Source organism: Balaenoptera ricei, chromosome 15, assembly GCF_028023285.1.
Source record: "Balaenoptera ricei isolate mBalRic1 chromosome 15, mBalRic1.hap2, whole genome shotgun sequence".
Taxonomy (NCBI): Eukaryota; Metazoa; Chordata; class Mammalia; order Artiodactyla; family Balaenopteridae; genus Balaenoptera; species Balaenoptera ricei.
The window spans coordinates 3,906,724-3,927,763 of NC_082653.1; the positions used below are offsets into that span (position 1 = coordinate 3,906,724).

Genomic DNA, 21,040 nt, shown 5'->3' on the forward strand with positions numbered 1-21,040 from the left:
TTACATGATGAGCACTCCACCCGCTCCACAGTTTCCTGATCTATGAAAGGGTTGTCAGACGGACTGAATGATACACTGCACTGCATGAAAAATGCTTAGCAAAGAGCTCCTAGTGGTGAATTAATGTGGCTGCCATTGTTGCTTTTTTTGGTCTGGGAATTCAAGTGAGTTGTACCAGGCAGAAAAACCCCATCTACCAGGCCTGCGTTTGAGATGTGTGACTAAGTAATAAAGACAGGTAAGAAGGAACCAGAGTGCCGCATGGCACAGCAATGCCATTCTTTGCCAGGCTTCCTTTTGGCTGGTCCATCATTCTACACTGTCTGTCCAATAAGCACTCATGTTTTAATTGTTTTGGTACCTTTATCATTTCTTGAATGTTTCTTGAACGGTGAATTGGAAGGACCTAATGATGGAACCAGGAAAATGAAGTTAAATCAGCTGAGAACTTTGACCAGCACACCATCTGACCTTGGTTTAGCCTGTGTTTTACAGTGGGGCTTAGAGAACACAATTCTTTGTAAAAGTAGTCAGCTCTTCCACCTGTTAATGTTCCAGTTATAACACAGAGCTCCAAACAAAACAGAAGCAGATGAGATGAGTCCGAGTGCTCTTAGACAAAACACCCCAAAACATTCACATAGGCAATGTCTAGCATTGTGTGTATTTGTATAATAAATTGTCCTCAGCATATGTGGTCAGAACATTCATTATTTGCTCAGTGATGGTAGTGCCAGAGTCATATATACCATTTAACATTTTCTCCCATATGTCACACATAAATGTTAAATACTAAACTTCCAAATCTCCTGTATTCATTGTTCATCTGCATCATCACACTGGAAGAACTTTATTTCTTTCTACAAGAAGTTTTTAAATAAGGAAAGTTGAATGTTTCTTTTAAGAATCTGTTTTTAAGTTCACTGTTGCCTTTTCCTAAACGAATCAACCATCTCCATCTCTCTGATCGGAAAATTGGCTTCAGTCCCTGAAGTGAAAGGAGGGAAACACATATTCACAAGGGTCAGCCAGTAGCAGCAAAAGGAGCTTCACTGGCCAAATTCTAATTTCTCAGGAAAGTTTATCAAATTGTCCTTGAAAACCCAGTTACCATATCCTCCCCCCCAACACTGAATAGCACTCAACAAATATTTGTGGAGTGGTTTTCAGTGTATGGGCCCTGGACTAGACTCTGGGTGAACATCCATGAATGAGACAGACCAGTGGCCCTGTACACACACAGTTTTAATCTAGTACAGAGGTTAGCAAATTGGCATTTTTGTGGGCTTCATCCAATCAAAAGAGGGTGGTTTTTCTTTAATCTGAAAATTTCACATAAACATCACAATTTCCAGCTTCTCTTGTATAACTGGAAGTTATACTCACTCCAACCCCACACTCCAACATGGCAGCAGGTGTCTGGAGCTGAGTGATACTGTCAGAGCCTGGCTCAAGCTCTCTATTTGGCCCCAGTCCCTGTATCTGTCCTTCTTTGCTTGCTTCTCTCACCTGTCTAGCCCTCAGGGGCATCTCAGTTTACAACCCCTGCTCTAGTGGCTTGTCCCATAAAGCAAAGCCAGACAGGTCAAGTGACATGGTGACAAAATTAGCACCTGCTACTATTTTTACAAATAAAGGTGCTGTCATTATCAATTCAAAAAGCCTAGGTTCTAGCGGAGTGTCTCCCCAACAAACAGAACATTTTCACTTCACGGTCAGAACATCAAGTTGATGCTCTGTCTTCTCTGGTTCACATTTTTCCTTCTGAAAGGGAAAGCAAGGGCAGGATCGCCTTTGGGACACACTGTACAGAAGGCGCGACTCTGCTGACCAGTCCTGCAGCCGAGAAGAAGGGGAACAACTGTTTCCCAGGGGTAGGCAGACAGGCAGGGGCACCAGCAGTCATTAGATACTGCCCCCCCCCCAACACTCCCCAGAGAATCAACTTCGAGACTCCAACATGCTTTCTAACTAGGGCTTGATTTCAGATTTTATTAAATTCCTTCCTTAGAAGACACCACTCACTTGTTCTCTCAAGCTTCAAAATATCTTCTTGGGCAAGGAAGAAAGTGTGGATCAACTTCACTGACTGTCTTTGTAAACTTAGCCAGAAAAAACTGCTAGCTAAGAACTCTGTTTAAGAGTAAGACAGGATGAAGTAACTACAGGAAGTGGCTGAATATTCAAAGGCCTATAAAAGCATCCATTCACTTCAACAAGCATCTAGTGGACCACTCCCTCCCCCACCACCACTGCCACTTTGCACAAAGACATAGAGGCAAGAGGGAAACACCAGCTCAGAGAGAGGAGTACCCCTCTCCAAGGACTTAAAAGCCCAGAATTCTCTAGAGCCTGGAATCACTGCTGGCTGTTTTTGTCTCCTGGAATCCAATCTCTTATCTTTCCCCTGGGGAATTATCCCTCCCTCCCTGTGTGAGGTCGTGCAGAGACTGTCGATTGACAGTCTCACCTTCCCCTGCCTCAGGACTCGACAGGTGACCCAAGCTGGCCCATCACACCCTCTCCCTCCCAAGACTCCTGAGCAAAGCAATTCAAGGTCAGAAAATACTCTGAAGCTGCTACTTGCCAGGTGGCTCCGTCCTGCCTTGTCTGTTCGACTGTGCTCCCACTGGGACCCCCAGTCCTGTCTTGGTACCTCTCCTTTCTAAGCCTGGTGCTGCTTCTCCCTCCCTTCCAGTTTGTGGGCCACGCTGTGTCCTCCCAATAAACTCCTATGCTGTGTTAGCAACACTAGGTTTCTGTTGCTTGCGACCAGTGACCTCTAGCTGACCCTGGAACTCACTTTCTCCAGATGGATGCGACCGTGATCTCTTGGGCTTCATAGAAAGACCCGGAGTCTCTGCAGCTGACAAGGACAAGTAGAGATTTTCTTCATCGAAACAAACACAAAAGAATATGTTCCGAATCAGGACAAAACCTAGCTCACGAAGCTGGCTGGAAGCCTTTCTTCCCAGGTATGCCCACTGTGAAATGTTTGGTTCGGATCACACTGTCCTTTGGGCAGGTGGAAGCAAGCATATGACCCCATGACGCTCAGAGCCCAGCCCCCAGATACTTGGCTGACCAGCTCACAAGGCTTACTCTGCAGTGACTTGACTCCTTGTCCACTCACCAAACACCTGTGAAAGTCTGCTTGGGACAGGCCTTGGGCCAGACAACCACTGGGTGCCCTTCCAATCTCCAGGAAAGAAAATAGCCAAACTATATCTCCTCCTTGACCTCGTTATGCAAGCAGAAACACACACACACGCTTTCTGGTTCTGAAGAATACGACACAAACTTCATGCTCACAAACAACATAAAGTGAACTGGCAATTTGTAGCTTTACTTCTGCAGAAAATCCCCGCATCTCTAAGTGGGAGGATCCCAAGGCAAATTGTTCCTCCACCACTTGGCAATGGAGAAAGTCCTCCTGCAGCCTCAGAAATAGCCAATGACCCCAGAGCATTTAGAAATATCAAAAGTGTGAGCAATGTGCTGTGGGTTGGAGATTAATTTTTTTTAAGACATTCCCCTCACCCTCCCCCCCAGAAAAAAACAACCCACGACTTTTGAATTTATCCAGGACTTGGTTGTTGGGGAATTTTACCAGAATTACATACATTTTCAAAGAGAACATTGACTCTCCATCAATCGGACCCAAGGAATGGGGGCGTTCCTCACCTCTGCTGCAGGTGTGGCTTCCTTCTTGTCCCCCGGGGTTGGTAACAGCTGGTCTCTGCCTGTTCACCTCGGCACCTAGGGCAGCCCAGGCAGTACCTGGCTCAGAGCAGGTGCCCAATAACACCTCAACATCTCAATAACAAAGGTCTGCTACGTGAAGAAAGGAGGGAGGGAAGGAGGTCTCAATTGGCCATTTCTTCCAGGCCATGGCCAGTCTGCCAAATGTACAGAATTCCTGGCTGAGTCACTGGATTTCACTATCGTTGTCCTCAATCGGCCCCTCTTTGAGGTTCTTCTAGAGAGAATATGGTCTCTAGATCACTAGAAATGGAAGAACCATGTCTTGATAGTAACTTCCGCAGACACGTGAGGAAGAAACCAGGCTACCCGGATGGAAGAGGCCTCAGAGACAAAACCAGAGGCTTCCCTCAGCAGACAGACCCAGGTTTCTGGCCCAAATTGAAGACTAGCTCCCTGAGAGGCCCTAGGTGAGTGGCTTCTCTCTGGGGTTGACAAATGAAATCACTGGCTCTCGGGAAGGTCCGTCCAGCTCCAACTTCCATCGAGAGATTCCCGAACGCCCTCACTGTTACTTGAGCATCTCCGAACAGCACAAATCCTAGAGCAGGGCCCAGCCCTTCTCTCCAGCAATTAAACCACAATGAAATGTGGGGTCTCTACCCCACCCAAGCAGAGAGATTCCCAGGATCTCACCAACTGTATTTAGAAAGCTTTGGCCCAAAGAGTAGGACTCTCCCACGTCCTACCGCCACATAACGGAGCTTAAAAATCACCCCAAAGCCACAGGTTATATCATCCCATCAGCTCCCTGGACACGGCAGCCTCCTCCCCTAATGCAGACACAGGGGCTCTGAATGAAGGATATCTGACTAGTGGTCAAAGCAAGGGAGAACGGCAGAAAAAGCCTTCTGTGTTTGGTGTGTGGGGTGGGATTTCCAAGAGTGACAGCTTTAAAAAAAAAAAAAAGTTAGGGCAACAAACGCCTGCAATATTTGGAGAATGAAGCCATCTATGGAATCCAACAGATTAGCTGGTTTCCCCTCCATCTGGTACAACCCAAATGCATCCATATGAGTTAGGCTAGAGTTTCTCTCCCCAACCCCCAGTGACCCTAACGAATTCCAGGTCGAATGCAGGCATGAGCAATCCACGTCTGTCTGGCATGGTCTCATTATAACTTTATGCAAAGCTGCAGACAGATGTGGCTCAAAATAGTTCCCAGCAGTGGAAACAGAAGGGGTAAAATAAGGAGCAGGTATTTTTTTAAGAATGGGGGTATTTGTACAGGGATAAAAAAAAAATACAGACACCATCACACATCCCTTTAAATAACCCACAGGAAGCAAAAGAAGACACCGTTGCTAATTTTCAGGAGATTTCATCTTAAGGATGGAAAAGTCCTACTGAAGGAAGACATGCTCGCCATGGCAACAAAAATAAAGACACTCATTTTCTTCCTAATCTAATTGTTTGCATCCTGTGGTAGCTCTGATCACTTGATTGCTTACCTCAAACTAAGAAGACTTGAGTCCCTCTAGAGAGACAGGCTTTATCCCCAAACAAGAACCAAGCACAGGGTCAGATCCTGTCTTTATTTAAAATGTCGATATTTGGTTGATTATGACTAGTGATGTTTGCACTAATTTTGACTTTTTAAAAATATCGCATTGGGGCTTCCCTGGTGGCGCAGTGGTTAAGAATCTGCCTGCCAATGCAGGAGACACGGGTTCGAGCCCTGCTCTGGGAAGATCCCACGTGCTGCGGAGCAACTAAGCCCGTGAGCCACAACTACTGAGCCTGCGCGTCTGGAGCCTGTGCTCCGCAACGTGAGAGGCCCGCGCACCGCGATGAAGAGTGGCCCCCGCTCGCCGCAACTAGAGAAAGCCCTCGCACAGAAACAAAGACCCAACACAGCCAAAAATAAATAAATAAATTTATAAAAAAAAATATATATCGCATTAAGTTTTATTTTACTTTTTGACATCTTCAAGTTTGCACCTGAAAGAGTGGGTCATGAGCCTCACCCTATTCTCCACCCTGCAAGAAACCCATGGAAATCAGATTTAGAAAAACCCAGAAAAGCTACAGACACCTCTGCTCTCTTGCCAACTTGCTTCTGACTTCTGGCAAAGCTGTTGGCCGCTCCCCAAGTTGTGGGCGGTTCGTGCCATCATTGAGCAAGAAAGGATCACAGCACCTCGGCCACATCAGCCTCCGAGGCTTTCTCTTGGATGCATGAATCTGTTTCTGTTTTTTAAATTACTGGGCCAGGCACAGGGTTCGCTGGCTGCCCTGTTCTAGTGTTACTGTTTATTAAGGCCTCCTGCTAAGTCAGCCCTGAGAGGCTATAAAAGAAGAGAAGATGTCCAGGGCTCTGAACATTGCCAAGTTCTCCCAAAGCTCTTGGCTCCCCCGAGATTCTGAGCCGGGGCAGATGAGAAAGGCCAGGGGACGCCCTATCCTGCTGTCCATTCCTGGGAGACTCGGCGGGGGAGCAGGACTTTAGAAACCCCCTGAACTGTGTCTGGACCGGCAGCTCATCTACATTGTGGCCATTGCCCGGATTTATTTTCCTTCCAAATAAAATTGGTTCCTAGGGCTTCCCTGGTGGCGCAGTGGTTGAGAATCTGCCTGCTAATGCAGGGGACACGGGTTCGAGCCCTGGTCTGGGAAGATCCCACATGCCGCGGAGCAACTGGGCCTGTGAGCCACAACTACTGAGCCTGCGCGTCTGGAGCCTGTGCTCCGCAACAAGAGAGGCCATGATAGTGAGAGGCCCGCGCACCGCGATGAAGAGTGGCCCCCACTTGCCGCAACTGGAGAAAGCCCTCACACAGAAATGAAGACCCAACACGGCCAAAATAAATAAATAAATTAATTAATTAAAAAAAAAAAAAAAAAAGGTTATGCCTTCCTGGGACTGGGTGTGCTAATACCTAAAAAAAAAAAGAATTGGTTCCTATCCCAAATAGGGGGAAAGTGTGTGTGTGTGTGTGTGTGTGCACACGCGTGTCCCATTTTAAGGAGGTCTCCGTTTCCACCGAAACATGACTTAGAATGAGATGGGGTCATTTCCCTCTTAAACAGTTGATCTATTTGTTATGTGCTCCAAAGCTGAGCGTCAGTGACACGGGGTTCCCTGGAGCTAGGAAAGGGGCCCCAGGCAGCCCCACTGGACATGCTGAGATGCACATCCCAGGGCGGGATGGAGAGCTGGCGGTACAAAGCCCTGTGAGCTCTGACCCAGCCGTGGGACCCCCTTAACGAAAGCAATGTTTGCTGCCCAGCTTCCTTTGTTTTAAATTCTTGCAGGAATATACCGCACCAGAGATGTCAGAGCCTTTCATCTGCCTTCAGATTTAAGGCCAAGTTCCTAGCTGCAATGCCCCTTTCATCTAGCAGAAATCTAAATTCTCCCTCCAGGGTCATGCAGGGTCACGACCTCTTTGTACCGAGTTTTCTCGAGGCAAATCAAACTGCCTTCCAGCCTCAAGCCTCTTTCTCATCCAGTCAGGATCAGATGCATTTCAACGAACCCATCTTTGTCCCTGGATATCTCACCTCCTCACACCCACTCTGGGGTAGAAAAGGGGACTTTCAGTCCAAGTGAACCCAACCGGAAGGTCACCTTGTGTGAGCCGACCTTGCCAAGAAACTCTGAAATTTAGCCCCAAGGCCCTCAAATTTTAAAGATGCATCTTGCCATGAAATGTTCTGAGCTACTGCTACCCAGACTCAAAATTGGGATGTAAACGTCTACTAGATTTCCAAGGGGGAGATGGTTACACGGAAGGGAAACAACTCAGAGCGTAAAAACAAGATCAGTCAGAACCCTGAGTTCAAGATCATTTTTAGTCTGGCTGATACAGTCTTTTCTTATGTGTCCTTATTTATTTACCATTTTTGTAAACAGATTCCGTAGTTATTTCCTGGGATCCCTTCCTAGTGACCCCCACTCAGGTCCCCGGCGGTGCTGGGTGCATGGGAATTGTGTCTATTCTGTTGGACTCACCCGCACTAAGATTTCATCGTTCAACAAAAAAGTTCTAAACAGATCATTCGAATTATCCTGAAATGCCAGACCCCCTCCCTCTCCCCTGCTTCACTGTACCCACCTCCCCATTTAGCAGAGGGAGCCCAGGGCAGTGCCTTCAGAGAACACCATGCCCTGTTCCCCAAAATTCTAATTATTTACCAAGGTAAGTAGGACTCAAACAAGAAAGGAGGGGCAGAAAGGGCAGGACCAAATCTCATCAAGCCTGTAACAACCTTTGGCCACCAGAGCGCTTATCAAGCCGCTTATCAGCAGTCAGCCAAACACACCTTTTCCCAGGGTCTGTAAACCTTATGCAAATCAAATGCTAATAGACCGCGCACCAAGGGCCATCCATAGAGTAGGGAAAAACTGAGGTACCCGGGTGCGCGCTCCTCAGTGTTACTGCAGGAAGCAGCGCAAGACCAGTTGGAGGGTCCAAGGAAGCCCACCTCAGCAGGACTTGAGCTTCTCAGTCACCGGCTTCTCCAATCAGAGACTGGGATACGGCAGGTGGGGCGGCAGGAAGGGCTATGCAGCCCCAGGGGCTGTACAGTTATCTGCGTGGTCATGTCTTTGAGGTACTGAGTGTCTACTAGAGTCCAGACACTGTGCTGAGAATGCCCCTCGCGCCTTCTCATGTCATCCTCACACATCTTTACTCATAGAAGTCACGGTCAACATCAGTGTGGACCACTGTCACCATCATCACCATCGTCTACATGATCATGACGAAGCTCAGAAAGACTATCCTTCTGCCTCAAAAGCTGCATCTCCCGCAACGATACTCCCAGTCCTGACTCACGGGTCACGTGACTGTTACTGGGGTCTCTGAAATCACATGGTGGGTGGGCAGCTGGCCCCGCATCAGTGGGAGGCTGGTAAACCAGATCCATCCATTCCTCTGGGATGTTCTCCAACTTAAAACGTCCTTTCTTAGAAATGTGCTGGCCTATCTCTCTTGAACAACACAGGAGGCAAAGGTGAGTCTGTTGAATTGTTGCCTTTTTGTGGTAGAATACATTGAAATACAATTAAAATGTTTTGTTATTATTATTTTTACTCTGCTTCTTTGGGGAAACAAATGTCGTTCCTGAGTCAGTGTGGCCACGTTGATCATCTTGTTAGGTCACCATCCTAGAGTCACACTGATGTCTGCAACTTACCCAGGGGCACAGGGAGAGGGTGGCACCACCCCCAGGCCATGCAGCGAGTCACATCCAGGACACCGGGCAGAGCTCCTGGGTCTGGAGTCTTCCCACGAGATTACAGAGCCCAGATTTTCCACCACAGCCGTGATTCCAAACATCCTGCACTGCTCTTTCCAGAAATACATTCCTACTTGTCAGCCCATGTGGCTCAGATTTTTGTTTGGAAACATGGTCACTGTCACAGCATCACAATGCCTCCCTCATTATGTCCTTGGAGGGATTTAACAGATGGCAGTTTCCCTCAATTCTCAGGAAAAAAGTGGGAAGGAACAGAGCAGGGTTCCTTGCTGGGGGCCCTGCAGCTAACTCCACTGGCCATCTGAGAATGAGTGGTTTCACTCCATAGCCAGGTGTACAGTGGCAGGTGCAGAGGGACTGCCCTGCTATGGGGTACCATTAGCACTGAGAGCTCTGTGATGGTTAATTTTTTATGTGTCAACTTGGCTGGGCCATGGTACCCAGATATGTGACCAAATGCCAGTCTAGATGTTGTTAGGGAGGTATATTTTAGAGGCAATTAACATTTAAATCAGTAGACGTTGAGTAAAGCAGATTACCCTTCATAATGTGGGTGGGCCTCATCCAATCAGGTGAAGGAGAGGACAGAGAGGAGTGAGGTGCCCTGAGCAGGAAGGGAATTCTGCCTCCAGGATGCCTCAGACTGAAGACTGCAACATCAGCTCCTCTGTGTGTGTGTGCATGTGTGTGTGTGTGTGTGTGTGTGTGTGGTGTGTTTATACACACATAGATATCTACACACACACGTCCTATTAGTTCCATCTCTCTGGAGACCCTGACAGACACAATCCCCCACCATGTCATAGGACACTCCTGTTTTTGAAGTATTCTCATGGAAAACAACCCCGAGTGCACAGGGATGTAAGCACATGGGCTACTTGTCCCTACTTCTCTCCTTATTATCTTATTCTTGGCAAATTTTCCATGGCCATAAGACGGGATGTGTTCTTCTCTGGTGTGGAGTTTAGTTTTTGTTTCTGTTGGCAACGGTGGGGTTGCTGGGGGGAGGGGAGGGGCGGGGCTTCCTAACGTGGCCAAGGAGAGCCGTGAGCATCCCTTGTCCCGTGGGTGAGCTGCCATCTCAGCCGCCTCCCCAAAGAACCAGGTGCATAGAAGGATGTGGGGAAACCAGAGAACTTGGATCTCATACCCAGAAAATACCTCTGGGAGCAGCTGGTCTCTCGAGCCTTAACTTTCCACATGAGATACAGTAACTACAGCATCCCTCCTGAAGATTTTGGGTCCTTAAACACAGCCAAAACAACCATTCTCCAAGAATGCCTGCAACCTTGCAAGCATCCTTCCGAGATACAGCTGGATTTTTGCCTCTGCCTCCATGTGACCGGAAGGCAGTAGAAGGAAAGACACCAGAAGCTGAAAATCACCCGAAGTTCAAGACTCTCGATTTAGGCATGAGGCTCCAGACTCCTGCGGGTTCCCAGCACAGCCAGCGGTGGGGACAGGATGCAACTCACACCCTGGAGAAGTTTCGAGAGAGCAAGAGGGTCTGCTAAAGAAGAGGGGGTGACAGCTAAGGGGTGGGGGGCAGAAGCTGGAAAAGTCCTCGGTGCACGCTACCCTCGTCCGTTTAGCTCAATCCAGCCATTTTTCAGATGTTTCCATTTCTCCAAAGGTCCAAGTTCCCTAAAACCCATTTCCTCACTTCGCGATCTTATCCAAGATGTTTTAAAGTTTGCCAGTGGACCTGTCCATATATCAACAGAGAATTTTTGGAAGGAAGGAAAGAAAGAGGGAAGGAGGGAGGGAGGAGGAAAAGAAAGGAAGACAGAGAAAGACCATCCAGGAACATCTTCCGTATAAAAGTTATGTTGCTTGTCTGACTTCAAAATGCTCAAGTCTGGCTATTGTCATTTTTTTTTTGTTTCCCCGGGTAGCTCACGAAACTCCCAAACACCATATTTAATCCTTTCCCCCTAGTGTTTAAAATGAATCAGGGTCAGGGAAGAGGGGAAGAGGTAAATCAAGCTGTGAGGGGAACGTTAGCGAGTTGGCTGTCCTAGAAAAAGCCAAAGACCCATGGCTTCAACTCAGGCCCTACACGACAGCTCAGAACTGGGAGACAGGATTCCCACCAGGTCGCAGGGCTTCGTGACAATCGCTTCCCGCAGCCACTGCTCAGGGCTTGGCAACAGGCAGAGAACTAAGGTGGTCTCCAAATATCCCCTCCTTCCTCCCCTCCTCTCCTCTGCAAAGGCCCCCCTGCCCCAAACTTGCTTAGCTTTCTTCTTTCTCCTTCTAGATCCACAGCTTGGGATTCCTACCAAGGCTGCCCTCAGTCCTGGGTTCTGTGAAGCTAATTTGGTCAGAGGACAATGCCGGGAAGATAAGAATCAGAAAGGACAAGTGTCAGGGTGACGGGGCTGTAGGAGAAGGTGACCCTGATCACTGTCTGAGAATAGAAGGCAATCAGTGACAGCCCGAGTCCCTCCCCAGTACACATCACTGTTATAAACTGGCCCCACCCTCCCTACTGTGGGCTGACGGTATGTGTAGGAACCTGATCGGACACAGCCCGGCAAGCAAATTCTGCCATCTGGGTCAGCTTCATTTTGGGGGACCCGGGATAAAATGCCCTTGAAGCCCTTGCTTCAAAAAGTATTAAGCATTTCCATTGTTGTGCTGCACAGCTGAAACTAACACGATATTGTAAGTCCCTGAAACTAACACGATATTGTAAGTCAACTATACTTCGATTTTTTTTAAAAAAGTATTAAGCATTTCAAGATGGCGACAATACACTTTAAACCATGAGGGTCTTTCCGAGCTGGAACCCTGTGCACACGTCCAGACTCCCCGCTGGAGCCAGCCCTGCTTGCCATGCTGGACAACAGGGTGACTTTCCAGACCTCTCCCAGATGTCCTTAGACGGCTCAAGACCTGGTTTGAAACACATTCGGCCCCCCAGGTTCACCCTCCTTTGCATTTCATCCTCAAGGTATCGGTGAAACAAGGTGGGTATGTGAGGCTCATCGAGATATCACCCGGGGTGCTCAGAGGTTAGACGGCTCGGAATGAAGGAACCCCTGAAGGACACGAATCAAGGGGCTCCAAACACAGTGGCAAAGTTGCCTTTCCAGGCCAAGGGCTCCAGGAAGGCTAAGAATCCCTAGTCAGGTGCAAGCAGGACGCCCAAGAGATCCCAAGAGTACCTAGAGACACCTAGAGACACCTAGAGACACCTAGAGACACCTAGAGACACCTAGAGACACCTAGAGACATCTAGAGACACCTAGAGACACCTAGAGACATCTAGAGACACCTAGAGACATCTAGAGACACCTAGAGACACCTAGAGACATCTAGAGACACCTAGAGACACCTAGAGACACCTAGAGACACCTAGAGACATCTAGAGACACCTAGAGACATCTAGAGACACCTAGAGACACCTAGAGACACCTAGAGACACCTAGAGACACCTAGAGACATCTAGAGACACCTAGAGACACCTAGAGACACCTAGAGACATCTAGAGACACCTAGAGACACCTAGAGACACCTAGAGACACCTAGAGACACCTAGAGACACCTAGAGACATCTAGAGACACCTAGAGACACCTAGAGACACCTAGAGACACCTAGAGACACCTAGAGACATCTAGAGACACCTAGAGACATCTAGAGACACCTAGAGACACCTAGAGACACCTAGAGACATCTAGAGACACCTAGAGACACCTAGAGACATCTAGAGACACCTAGAGACACCTAGAGACACCTAGAGACATCTAGAGACACCTAGAGACACCTAGAGACATCTAGAGACACCTAGAGACATCTAGAGACACCTAGAGACACCTAGAGACATCTAGAGACACCTAGAGACACCTAGAGACATCTAGAGACACCTAGAGACACCTAGAGACACCTAGAGACACCTAGAGACATCTAGAGACACCTAGAGACACCTAGAGACACCTAGAGACATCTAGAGACACCTAGAGACATCTAGAGACACCTAGAGACACCTAGAGACATCTAGAGACACCTAGAGACATCTAGAGACACCTAGAGACACCTAGAGACACCTAGAGACATCTAGAGACACCTAGAGACACCTAGAGACACCTAGAGACACCTAGAGACATCTAGAGACACCTAGAGACACCTAGAGACACCTAGAGACACCTAGAGACATCTAGAGACACCTAGAGACACCTAGAGACATCTAGAGACACCTAGAGACACCTAGAGACACCTAGAGACATCTAGAGACACCTAGAGACACCTAGAGACACCTAGAGACATCTAGAGACACCTAGAGACACCTAGAGACATCTAGAGACACCTAGAGACATCTAGAGACACCTAGAGACACCTAGAGACACCTAGAGACATCTAGAGACACCTAGAGACACCTAGAGACACCTAGAGACATCTAGAGACACCTAGAGACACCTAGAGACACCTAGAGACATCTAGAGACACCTAGAGACACCTAGAGACATCTAGAGACACCTAGAGACACCTAGAGACACCTAGAGACACCTAGAGACATCTAGAGACACCTAGAGACATCTAGAGACACCTAGAGACACCTAGAGACATCTAGAGACACCTAGAGACACCTAGAGACACCTAGAGACACCTAGAGACATCTAGAGACACCTAGAGACATCTAGAGACACCTAGAGACACCTAGAGACATCTAGAGACACCTAGAGACACCTAGAGACATCTAGAGACACCTAGAGACATCTAGAGACACCTAGAGACACCTAGAGACATCTAGAGACACCTAGAGACATCTAGAGACACCTAGAGACACCTAGAGACATCTAGAGACACCTAGAGACACCTAGAGACATCTAGAGACACCTAGAGACATCTAGAGACACCTAGAGACACCTAGAGACACCTAGAGACACCTAGAGACACCTAGAGACATCTAGAGACACCTAGAGACACCTAGAGACACCTAGAGACATCTAGAGACACCTAGAGACACCTAGAGACACCTAGAGACACCTAGAGACACCTAGAGACATCTAGAGACACCTAGAGACATCTAGAGACACCTAGAGACATCTAGAGACACCTAGAGACATCTAGAGACACCTAGAGACACCTAGAGACACCTAGAGACATCTAGAGACACCTAGAGACACCTAGAGACATCTAGAGACATCTAGAGACACCTAGAGACATCTAGAGACACCTAGAGACACCTAGAGACATCTAGAGACACCTAGAGACATCTAGAGACACCTAGAGACACCTAGAGACATCTAGAGACACCTAGAGACACCTAGAGACACCTAGAGACATCTAGAGACACCTAGAGACACCTAGAGACATCTAGCTAGAGACACCTAGAGACACCTAGAGACATCTAGAGACACCTAGAGACACCTAGAGACACCTAGAGACATCTAGAGACACCTAGAGACACCTAGAGACATCTAGAGACACCTAGAGACACCTAGAGACATCTAGAGACATCTAGAGACACCTAGAGACACCTAGAGACATCTAGAGACACCTAGAGACACCTAGAGACACCTAGAGACATCTAGAGACACCTAGAGACACCTAGAGACATCTAGAGACACCTAGAGACACCTAGAGACACCTAGAGACATCTAGAGACACCTAGAGACACCTAGAGACATCTAGAGACACCTAGAGACATCTAGAGACACCTAGAGACACCTAGAGACATCTAGCTAGAGACACCTAGAGACACCTAGAGACACCTAGAGACATCTAGAGACACCTAGAGACATCTAGCTAGAGACACCTAGAGACACCTAGAGACACCTAGAGACACCTAGAGACATCTAGCTAGAGACACCTAGAGACACCTAGAGACACCTAGAGACATCTAGAGACACCTAGAGACACCTAGAGACATCTAGAGACACCTAGAGACACCTAGAGACACCTAGAGACATCTAGAGACACCTAGAGACACCTAGAGACATCTAGAGACACCTAGAGACATCTAGAGACACCTAGAGACACCTAGAGACATCTAGCTAGAGACACCTAGAGACACCTAGAGACATCTAGAGACACCTAGAGACATCTAGAGACACCTAGAGACACCTAGAGACATCTAGCTAGAGACACCTAGAGACACCTAGAGACATCTAGAGACATCTAGAGACATCTAGAGACACCTAGAGACATCTAGAGACACCTAGAGACACCTAGAGACATCTAGCTAGAGACACCTAGAGACACCTAGAGACACCTAGAGACATCTAGAGACATCTAGAGACACCTAGAGACACCTAGAGACATCTAGAGACACCTAGAGACACCTAGAGACATCTAGAGACACCTAGAGACACCTAGAGACACCTAGAGACATCTAGAGACACCTAGAGACACCTAGAGACATCTAGAGACACCTAGAGACACCTAGAGACACCTAGAGACATCTAGAGACACCTAGAGACACCTAGAGACATCTAGAGACACCTAGAGACACCTAGAGACATCTAGAGACACCTAGAGACACCTAGAGACATCTAGAGACACCTAGAGACACCTAGAGACATCTAGAGACACCTAGAGACATCTAGAGACACCTAGAGACACCTAGAGACATCTAGCTAGAGACACCTAGAGACACCTAGAGACACCTAGAGACATCTAGAGACACCTAGAGACACCTAGAGACATCTAGAGACACCTAGAGACATCTAGAGACACCTAGAGACACCTAGAGACATCTAGCTAGAGACACCTAGAGACACCTAGAGACACCTAGAGACACCTAGAGACATCTAGAGACACCTAGAGACACCTAGAGACATCTAGCTAGAGACACCTAGAGACACCTAGAGACACCTAGAGACATCTAGAGACACCTAGAGACATCTAGAGACACCTAGAGACACCTAGAGACATCTAGCTAGAGACACCTAGAGACACCTAGAGACACCTAGAGACATCTAGAGACATCTAGAGACACCTAGAGACATCTAGAGACACCTAGAGACATCTAGCTAGAGACACCTAGAGACACCTAGAGACACCTAGAGACATCTAGAGACATCTAGAGACATCTAGAGACACCTAGAGACACCTAGAGACATCTAGAGACACCTAGAGACACCTAGAGACATCTAGCTAGAGACACCTAGAGACACCTAGAGACACCTAGAGACATCTAGAGACATCTAGAGACACCTAGAGACACCTAGAGACATCTAGAGACACCTAGAGACACCTAGAGACATCTAGAGACACCTAGAGACACCTAGAGACACCTAGAGACATCTAGAGACACCTAGAGACATCTAGAGACACCTAGAGACACCTAGAGACATCTAGAGACACCTAGAGACACCTAGAGACACCTAGAGACATCTAGAGACACCTAGAGACACCTAGAGACATCTAGAGACACCTAGAGACACCTAGAGACATCTAGCTAGAGACACCTAGAGACATCTAGAGACACCTAGAGACATCTAGAGACACCTAGAGACACCTAGAGACACCTAGAGACATCTAGAGACACCTAGAGACACCTAGAGACATCTAGAGACACCTAGAGACATCTAGAGACACCTAGAGACACCTAGAGACATCTAGCTAGAGACACCTAGAGACACCTAGAGACACCTAGAGACATCTAGAGACACCTAGAGACACCTAGAGACATCTAGAGACACCTAGAGACACCTAGAGACACCTAGAGACATCTAGAGACACCTAGAGACACCTAGAGACACCTAGAGACATCTAGAGACACCTAGAGACACCTAGAGACATCTAGAGACACCTAGAGACATCTAGAGACACCTAGAGACACCTAGAGACATCTAGCTAGAGACACCTAGAGACACCTAGAGACACCTAGAGACATCTAGAGACACCTAGAGACATCTAGAGACACCTAGAGACACCTAGAGACATCTAGCTAGAGACACCTAGAGACACCTAGAGACACCTAGAGACATCTAGAGACACCTAGAGACACCTAGAGACATCTAGAGACACCTAGAGACACCTAGAGACACCTAGAGACATCTAGAGACACCTAGAGACACCTAGAGACACCTAGAGACATCTAGAGACACCTAGAGACATCTAGCTAGAGACACCTAGAGACACCTAGAGACACCTAGAGACATCTAGAGACACCTAGAGACATCTAGAGACACCTAGAGACACCTAGAGACACCTAGAGACATCTAGCTAGAGACACCTAGAGACATCTAGAGACACCTAGAGACATCTAGAGACACCTAGAGACATCTAGAGACACCTAGAGACACCTAGAGACATCTAGCTAGAGACACCTAGAGACACCTAGAGACACCTAGAGACATCTAGAGACACCTAGAGACACCTAGAGACATCTAGAGACACCTAGAGACACCTAGAGACATCTAGAGACATCTAGAGACACCTAGAGACATCTAGAGACACCTAGAGACACCTAGAGACATCTAGAGACACCTAGAGACATCTAGAGACACCTAGAGACACCTAGAGACATCTAGCTAGAGACACCTAGAGACACCTAGAGACACCTAGAGACATCTAGAGACACCTAGAGACATCTAGAGACACCTAGAGACACCTAGAGACATCTAGAGACACCTAGAGACACCTAGAGACACCTAGAGACATCTAGAGACACCTAGAGACACCTAGAGACATCTAGCTAGAGACACCTAGAGACATCTAGAGACACCTAGAGACACCTAGAGACACCTAGAGACATCTAGAGACACCTAGAGACACCTAGAGACATCTAGAGACACCTAGAGACACCTAGAGACACCTAGAGACATCTAGAGACACCTAGAGACATCTAGAGACACCTAGAGACATCTAGAGACACCTAGAGACACCTACAGACACCTACAGACACCTAGAGACACCTAGAGACATCTAGAGACACCTAGAGACATCTAGAGACACCTAGAGACACCTAGAGACACCTAGAGACATCTAGAGACACCTACAGACACCTACAGACACCTAGAGACACCTAGAGACATCTAGAGACACCTAGAGACACCTAGAGACATCTAGAGACACCTAGAGACATCTAGAGACACCTAGAGACATCTAGAGACACCTAGAGACACCTAGAGACATCTAGAGACACCTAGAGACACCTAGAGACATCTAGAGACACCTAGAGACACCTAGAGACATCTAGAGACACCTAGAGACACCTAGAGACATCTAGCTAGAGACACCTAGAGACACCTAGAGACACCTAGAGACATCTAGAGACACCTAGAGACATCTAGAGACATCTAGAGACACCTAGAGACACCTAGAGACATCTAGAGACACCTAGAGACACCTAGAGACATCTAGAGACACCTAGAGACACCTAGAGACGTCTGGTCCAAGTCCCAGATTTTAGAGACCAGGAAGGTGAAGCCCAAAGGCTGGTGAGAGAGGTGTGAGAGGTCAAGCCCTCTTCACAGTTTGCAGGATGATGTTTCTGCAGAAGGGGTTCCTCAATTGAGTCGCTGCCCACGGCCTCGGGAGAGAGTGGGCTTTACAGCAAGGAGACCCCACAACTAACTCGGGTGCCACTGTCTCGGTCCTGCAGTAAGAGAGTTCTCAGGGACCGGAAGGGACAAGGGGAGCTGTCTGGGGCAGGGGGTGACAGCCTGGGGAGGACCCGTGGGCTTGACCCCCCCAGGAGGTAAGGAGCCTGAAGCCCACGGAATTTCACCCCTATGGGGCAGGTTCCACTAGGCCCTGCCAAGCCCACCCCTGTGCTCCCTAGACAGCAGGCTGCTTTCAAGGAATCTGAAACTCCTTGAAGCCTGGCAGGGTCAGCAAGGGGGGCCAGGCCCACTTAGCCCCTGGGGCAGGAGATAACTTTCGGGGCTTCTTCCCTCCCAGAGGGACTTCTCGGGTGTCTAATCCCGCTGGCTGGCTCATTTCCCACAGAGGGAGGGCTCGCCCTTCCACCGGATCAGAAACTCTGGGGTTGGGTTTCTCCTGGGCCAGACCCTCAGAGGGGATGGGGGTCACACCCTTGACCTGCTGACCTGACCTGGGCTGGCAGGAGAGCCTAGCAAGGGCTGAAGGCTGTGCCAGGCGGGCTCTGGGCTGACCAGGCTGGGATGGGACCAGGTCATCCCGGAGTGTGAAGAGAGGGGCCTGGCCCAGGAGCCCCCGCCCCCAGGGCTGACTCACTCAGGAGTGTTGATCCAGATGATGTCCAGGTGGCAATAGTAGACACACTCTTTGTCCTTGTAGGTAAAACATGTACAGCGCCGGGCTCGGTGGTGCACAGGGCCCCCCTTGGCCGCCTGCTCCCCAAACCGACCAGGTCCCTCGGCCTGCCCAGGGCTTCGGGGGCTTGGACCGCGCACTGCTGTTGTGGGCACAGTCTCCTCCGTGTCCCCCTCCGATCTGGCTGCAGAGGGGGCCCGGAGCTCGCCGCTCCTGCCAGCGTCCCCAGGCTGGGGGCGAGGCGCCAATCCTGCAGAAGGCAGATGGAGGGGCTCCTGAGTTGCTGAGGGTGCAGGCCCCGGACACCCACCATCCCCCAAAACCCAGGGGAGGGGGAGAGCCAAACTTTCTGCCAAGTTTGCAAGCTAATGGCACTTTCTGTTAAGTCTCCAAGCTACGCCCGAGGTTCGGAAAAGCGTGCAAAGCCAGGCGCGCAGTTTCCGAAAAGTTTGCAAGTTGCGTGCACCCTTGGTGAAAAGCTTGGGAGCTCTTCTCGTCGCGCAGCCTGCAAGCTATCTGTGCCCGCTGAAAACGTGCAAGCATTGTGCAGGCTTTCGGAAAACTCTGCAGTCATTTTGCACAGTTTGTGAATCGTTTGCAAACTTTTGGAAAAGTTCCCGACTTCACGAAAAATCGACGAAGTCCGCCCCGGGCCCCGGGTCTCCAGCATGCGTGTGGGCTGCAACCTCCCGAGCCCGCGGGGGGGTCCGTGCCCTCAGGTTCTGCCCCCCAGCCCGCCCCCCGGGCTCCTGCAGGGGTGGCGAGCCGGGGCCAGAGGCCTCTGCCAGCGATGCCCCCTTCCCCGCGCCCCCCGCCCCGCCCGTCCCGGGGTCCTTTTGTGTGCGCTCGCGCCAGGAGCCGCGCGCCGCCCCTCCCGCTTACCTGCGGCGGAGGTCACTGCGAGCCCGAAAAGGAACCACAGCCGCAGCTCCATGAACCCCGGTCGGCCGCGGGAGCACCGGGCCGGAGGACGGACGCCTGTGGCCGCGAAAGGGCGCTCGTGCCGGGCACAGCGGGCCTCGCCCTCCGGCTAGGGGGTCTTCGAGGCCGGCCGCTGGCTGGCTGCGACGGTCTCGAACTTCAGAGCGCGCTGCCCATCCCGGCGCAGGGCTGGCCGGCTGTGGGCTCCGGCTCTTCTGCTTCCCGCACCACCCCCCTCGCCTCCCCGCCCCCCGGAGGGGCTGGAGCTGCCGCGCAGGGCCTTTGAACCCGGGGCGCACGGGGGTCGCCTCGCAGGCGCGGGGGAGCCGGCCAGGCGCAGGGCCGGGTGCGATGGGTGGAGTGGGGTGGGGTGGGGTGGGGGCCGGGACAGCTGCCGGAAGGCCACGCGCGCGCACACACTCACGCTCACACGCGCGCACACACTCGCATACACACGCACACGCGCGCACTCACGCTCACGCGCCCACGCCGCTGCGTCGCTGCCCGGACCCTGCTGCTCCCACCGCAGCGCAGTGGGAGAGATAAAAGGCTGCGCCTGAATCCTGTCTTTTATCTCTGGGGCTCTGGAAAGCAGCATTTCTCAGCGTTCACCTAATGACACCTTACCCTTGCACAGACCTGCCTGCCAAGGCCCTGGGCGTACTTTACACTCGTGACTCACGGGCACCGGCAGCGTCTCCCCGCCTCTCCCGGGAGCTCAGAGCTGGTGGGTTTGGGCAGCAATCAGGGGCAAAGTCAACCAAGAAGTAGAGCTAGCGGTCCTGGGGTGTCCCTGACTTGCTCACAGCCCCCTGCACGGGGGAGGTGGCTTCGGTGAGAAGCAGGTTCCTCTCCCAATCGTGGTCTTCCCACCCCACGTGTGGGAGGCTCTCCCAGCTCACCTGAGACTGGTCTCCTGCCCTGAGCAGCACAGGAGAGAGGGTCGGTTAATTTCCTTGT

At 50.0% G+C, this 21,040-nt stretch overlaps 1 protein-coding gene across 4 annotated transcripts in view; it reads right to left on the minus strand.

The window, feature by feature from the left end:
- The window catches only part of EDN3 (endothelin 3), a 29,061-nt gene extending 8,454 nt beyond the window's left edge, over positions 1-20,607 (minus strand). For all 4 annotated transcript variants that reach the window (XM_059897872.1, XM_059897871.1, XM_059897870.1 and 1 more), the window contains exons 1-2: positions 20,042-20,607; positions 19,121-19,409 (exon numbers count right to left, since the gene is read on the minus strand). In XM_059897872.1, coding sequence (XP_059753855.1) covers positions 19,121-19,409; positions 20,042-20,093 — 341 coding nt within the window. In that variant the 5' untranslated portion in view covers positions 20,094-20,607. The remainder of the gene's footprint in view (positions 1-19,120; positions 19,410-20,041) is intronic.
- Between the last annotated feature and the right edge of the window lie 433 nt (positions 20,608-21,040).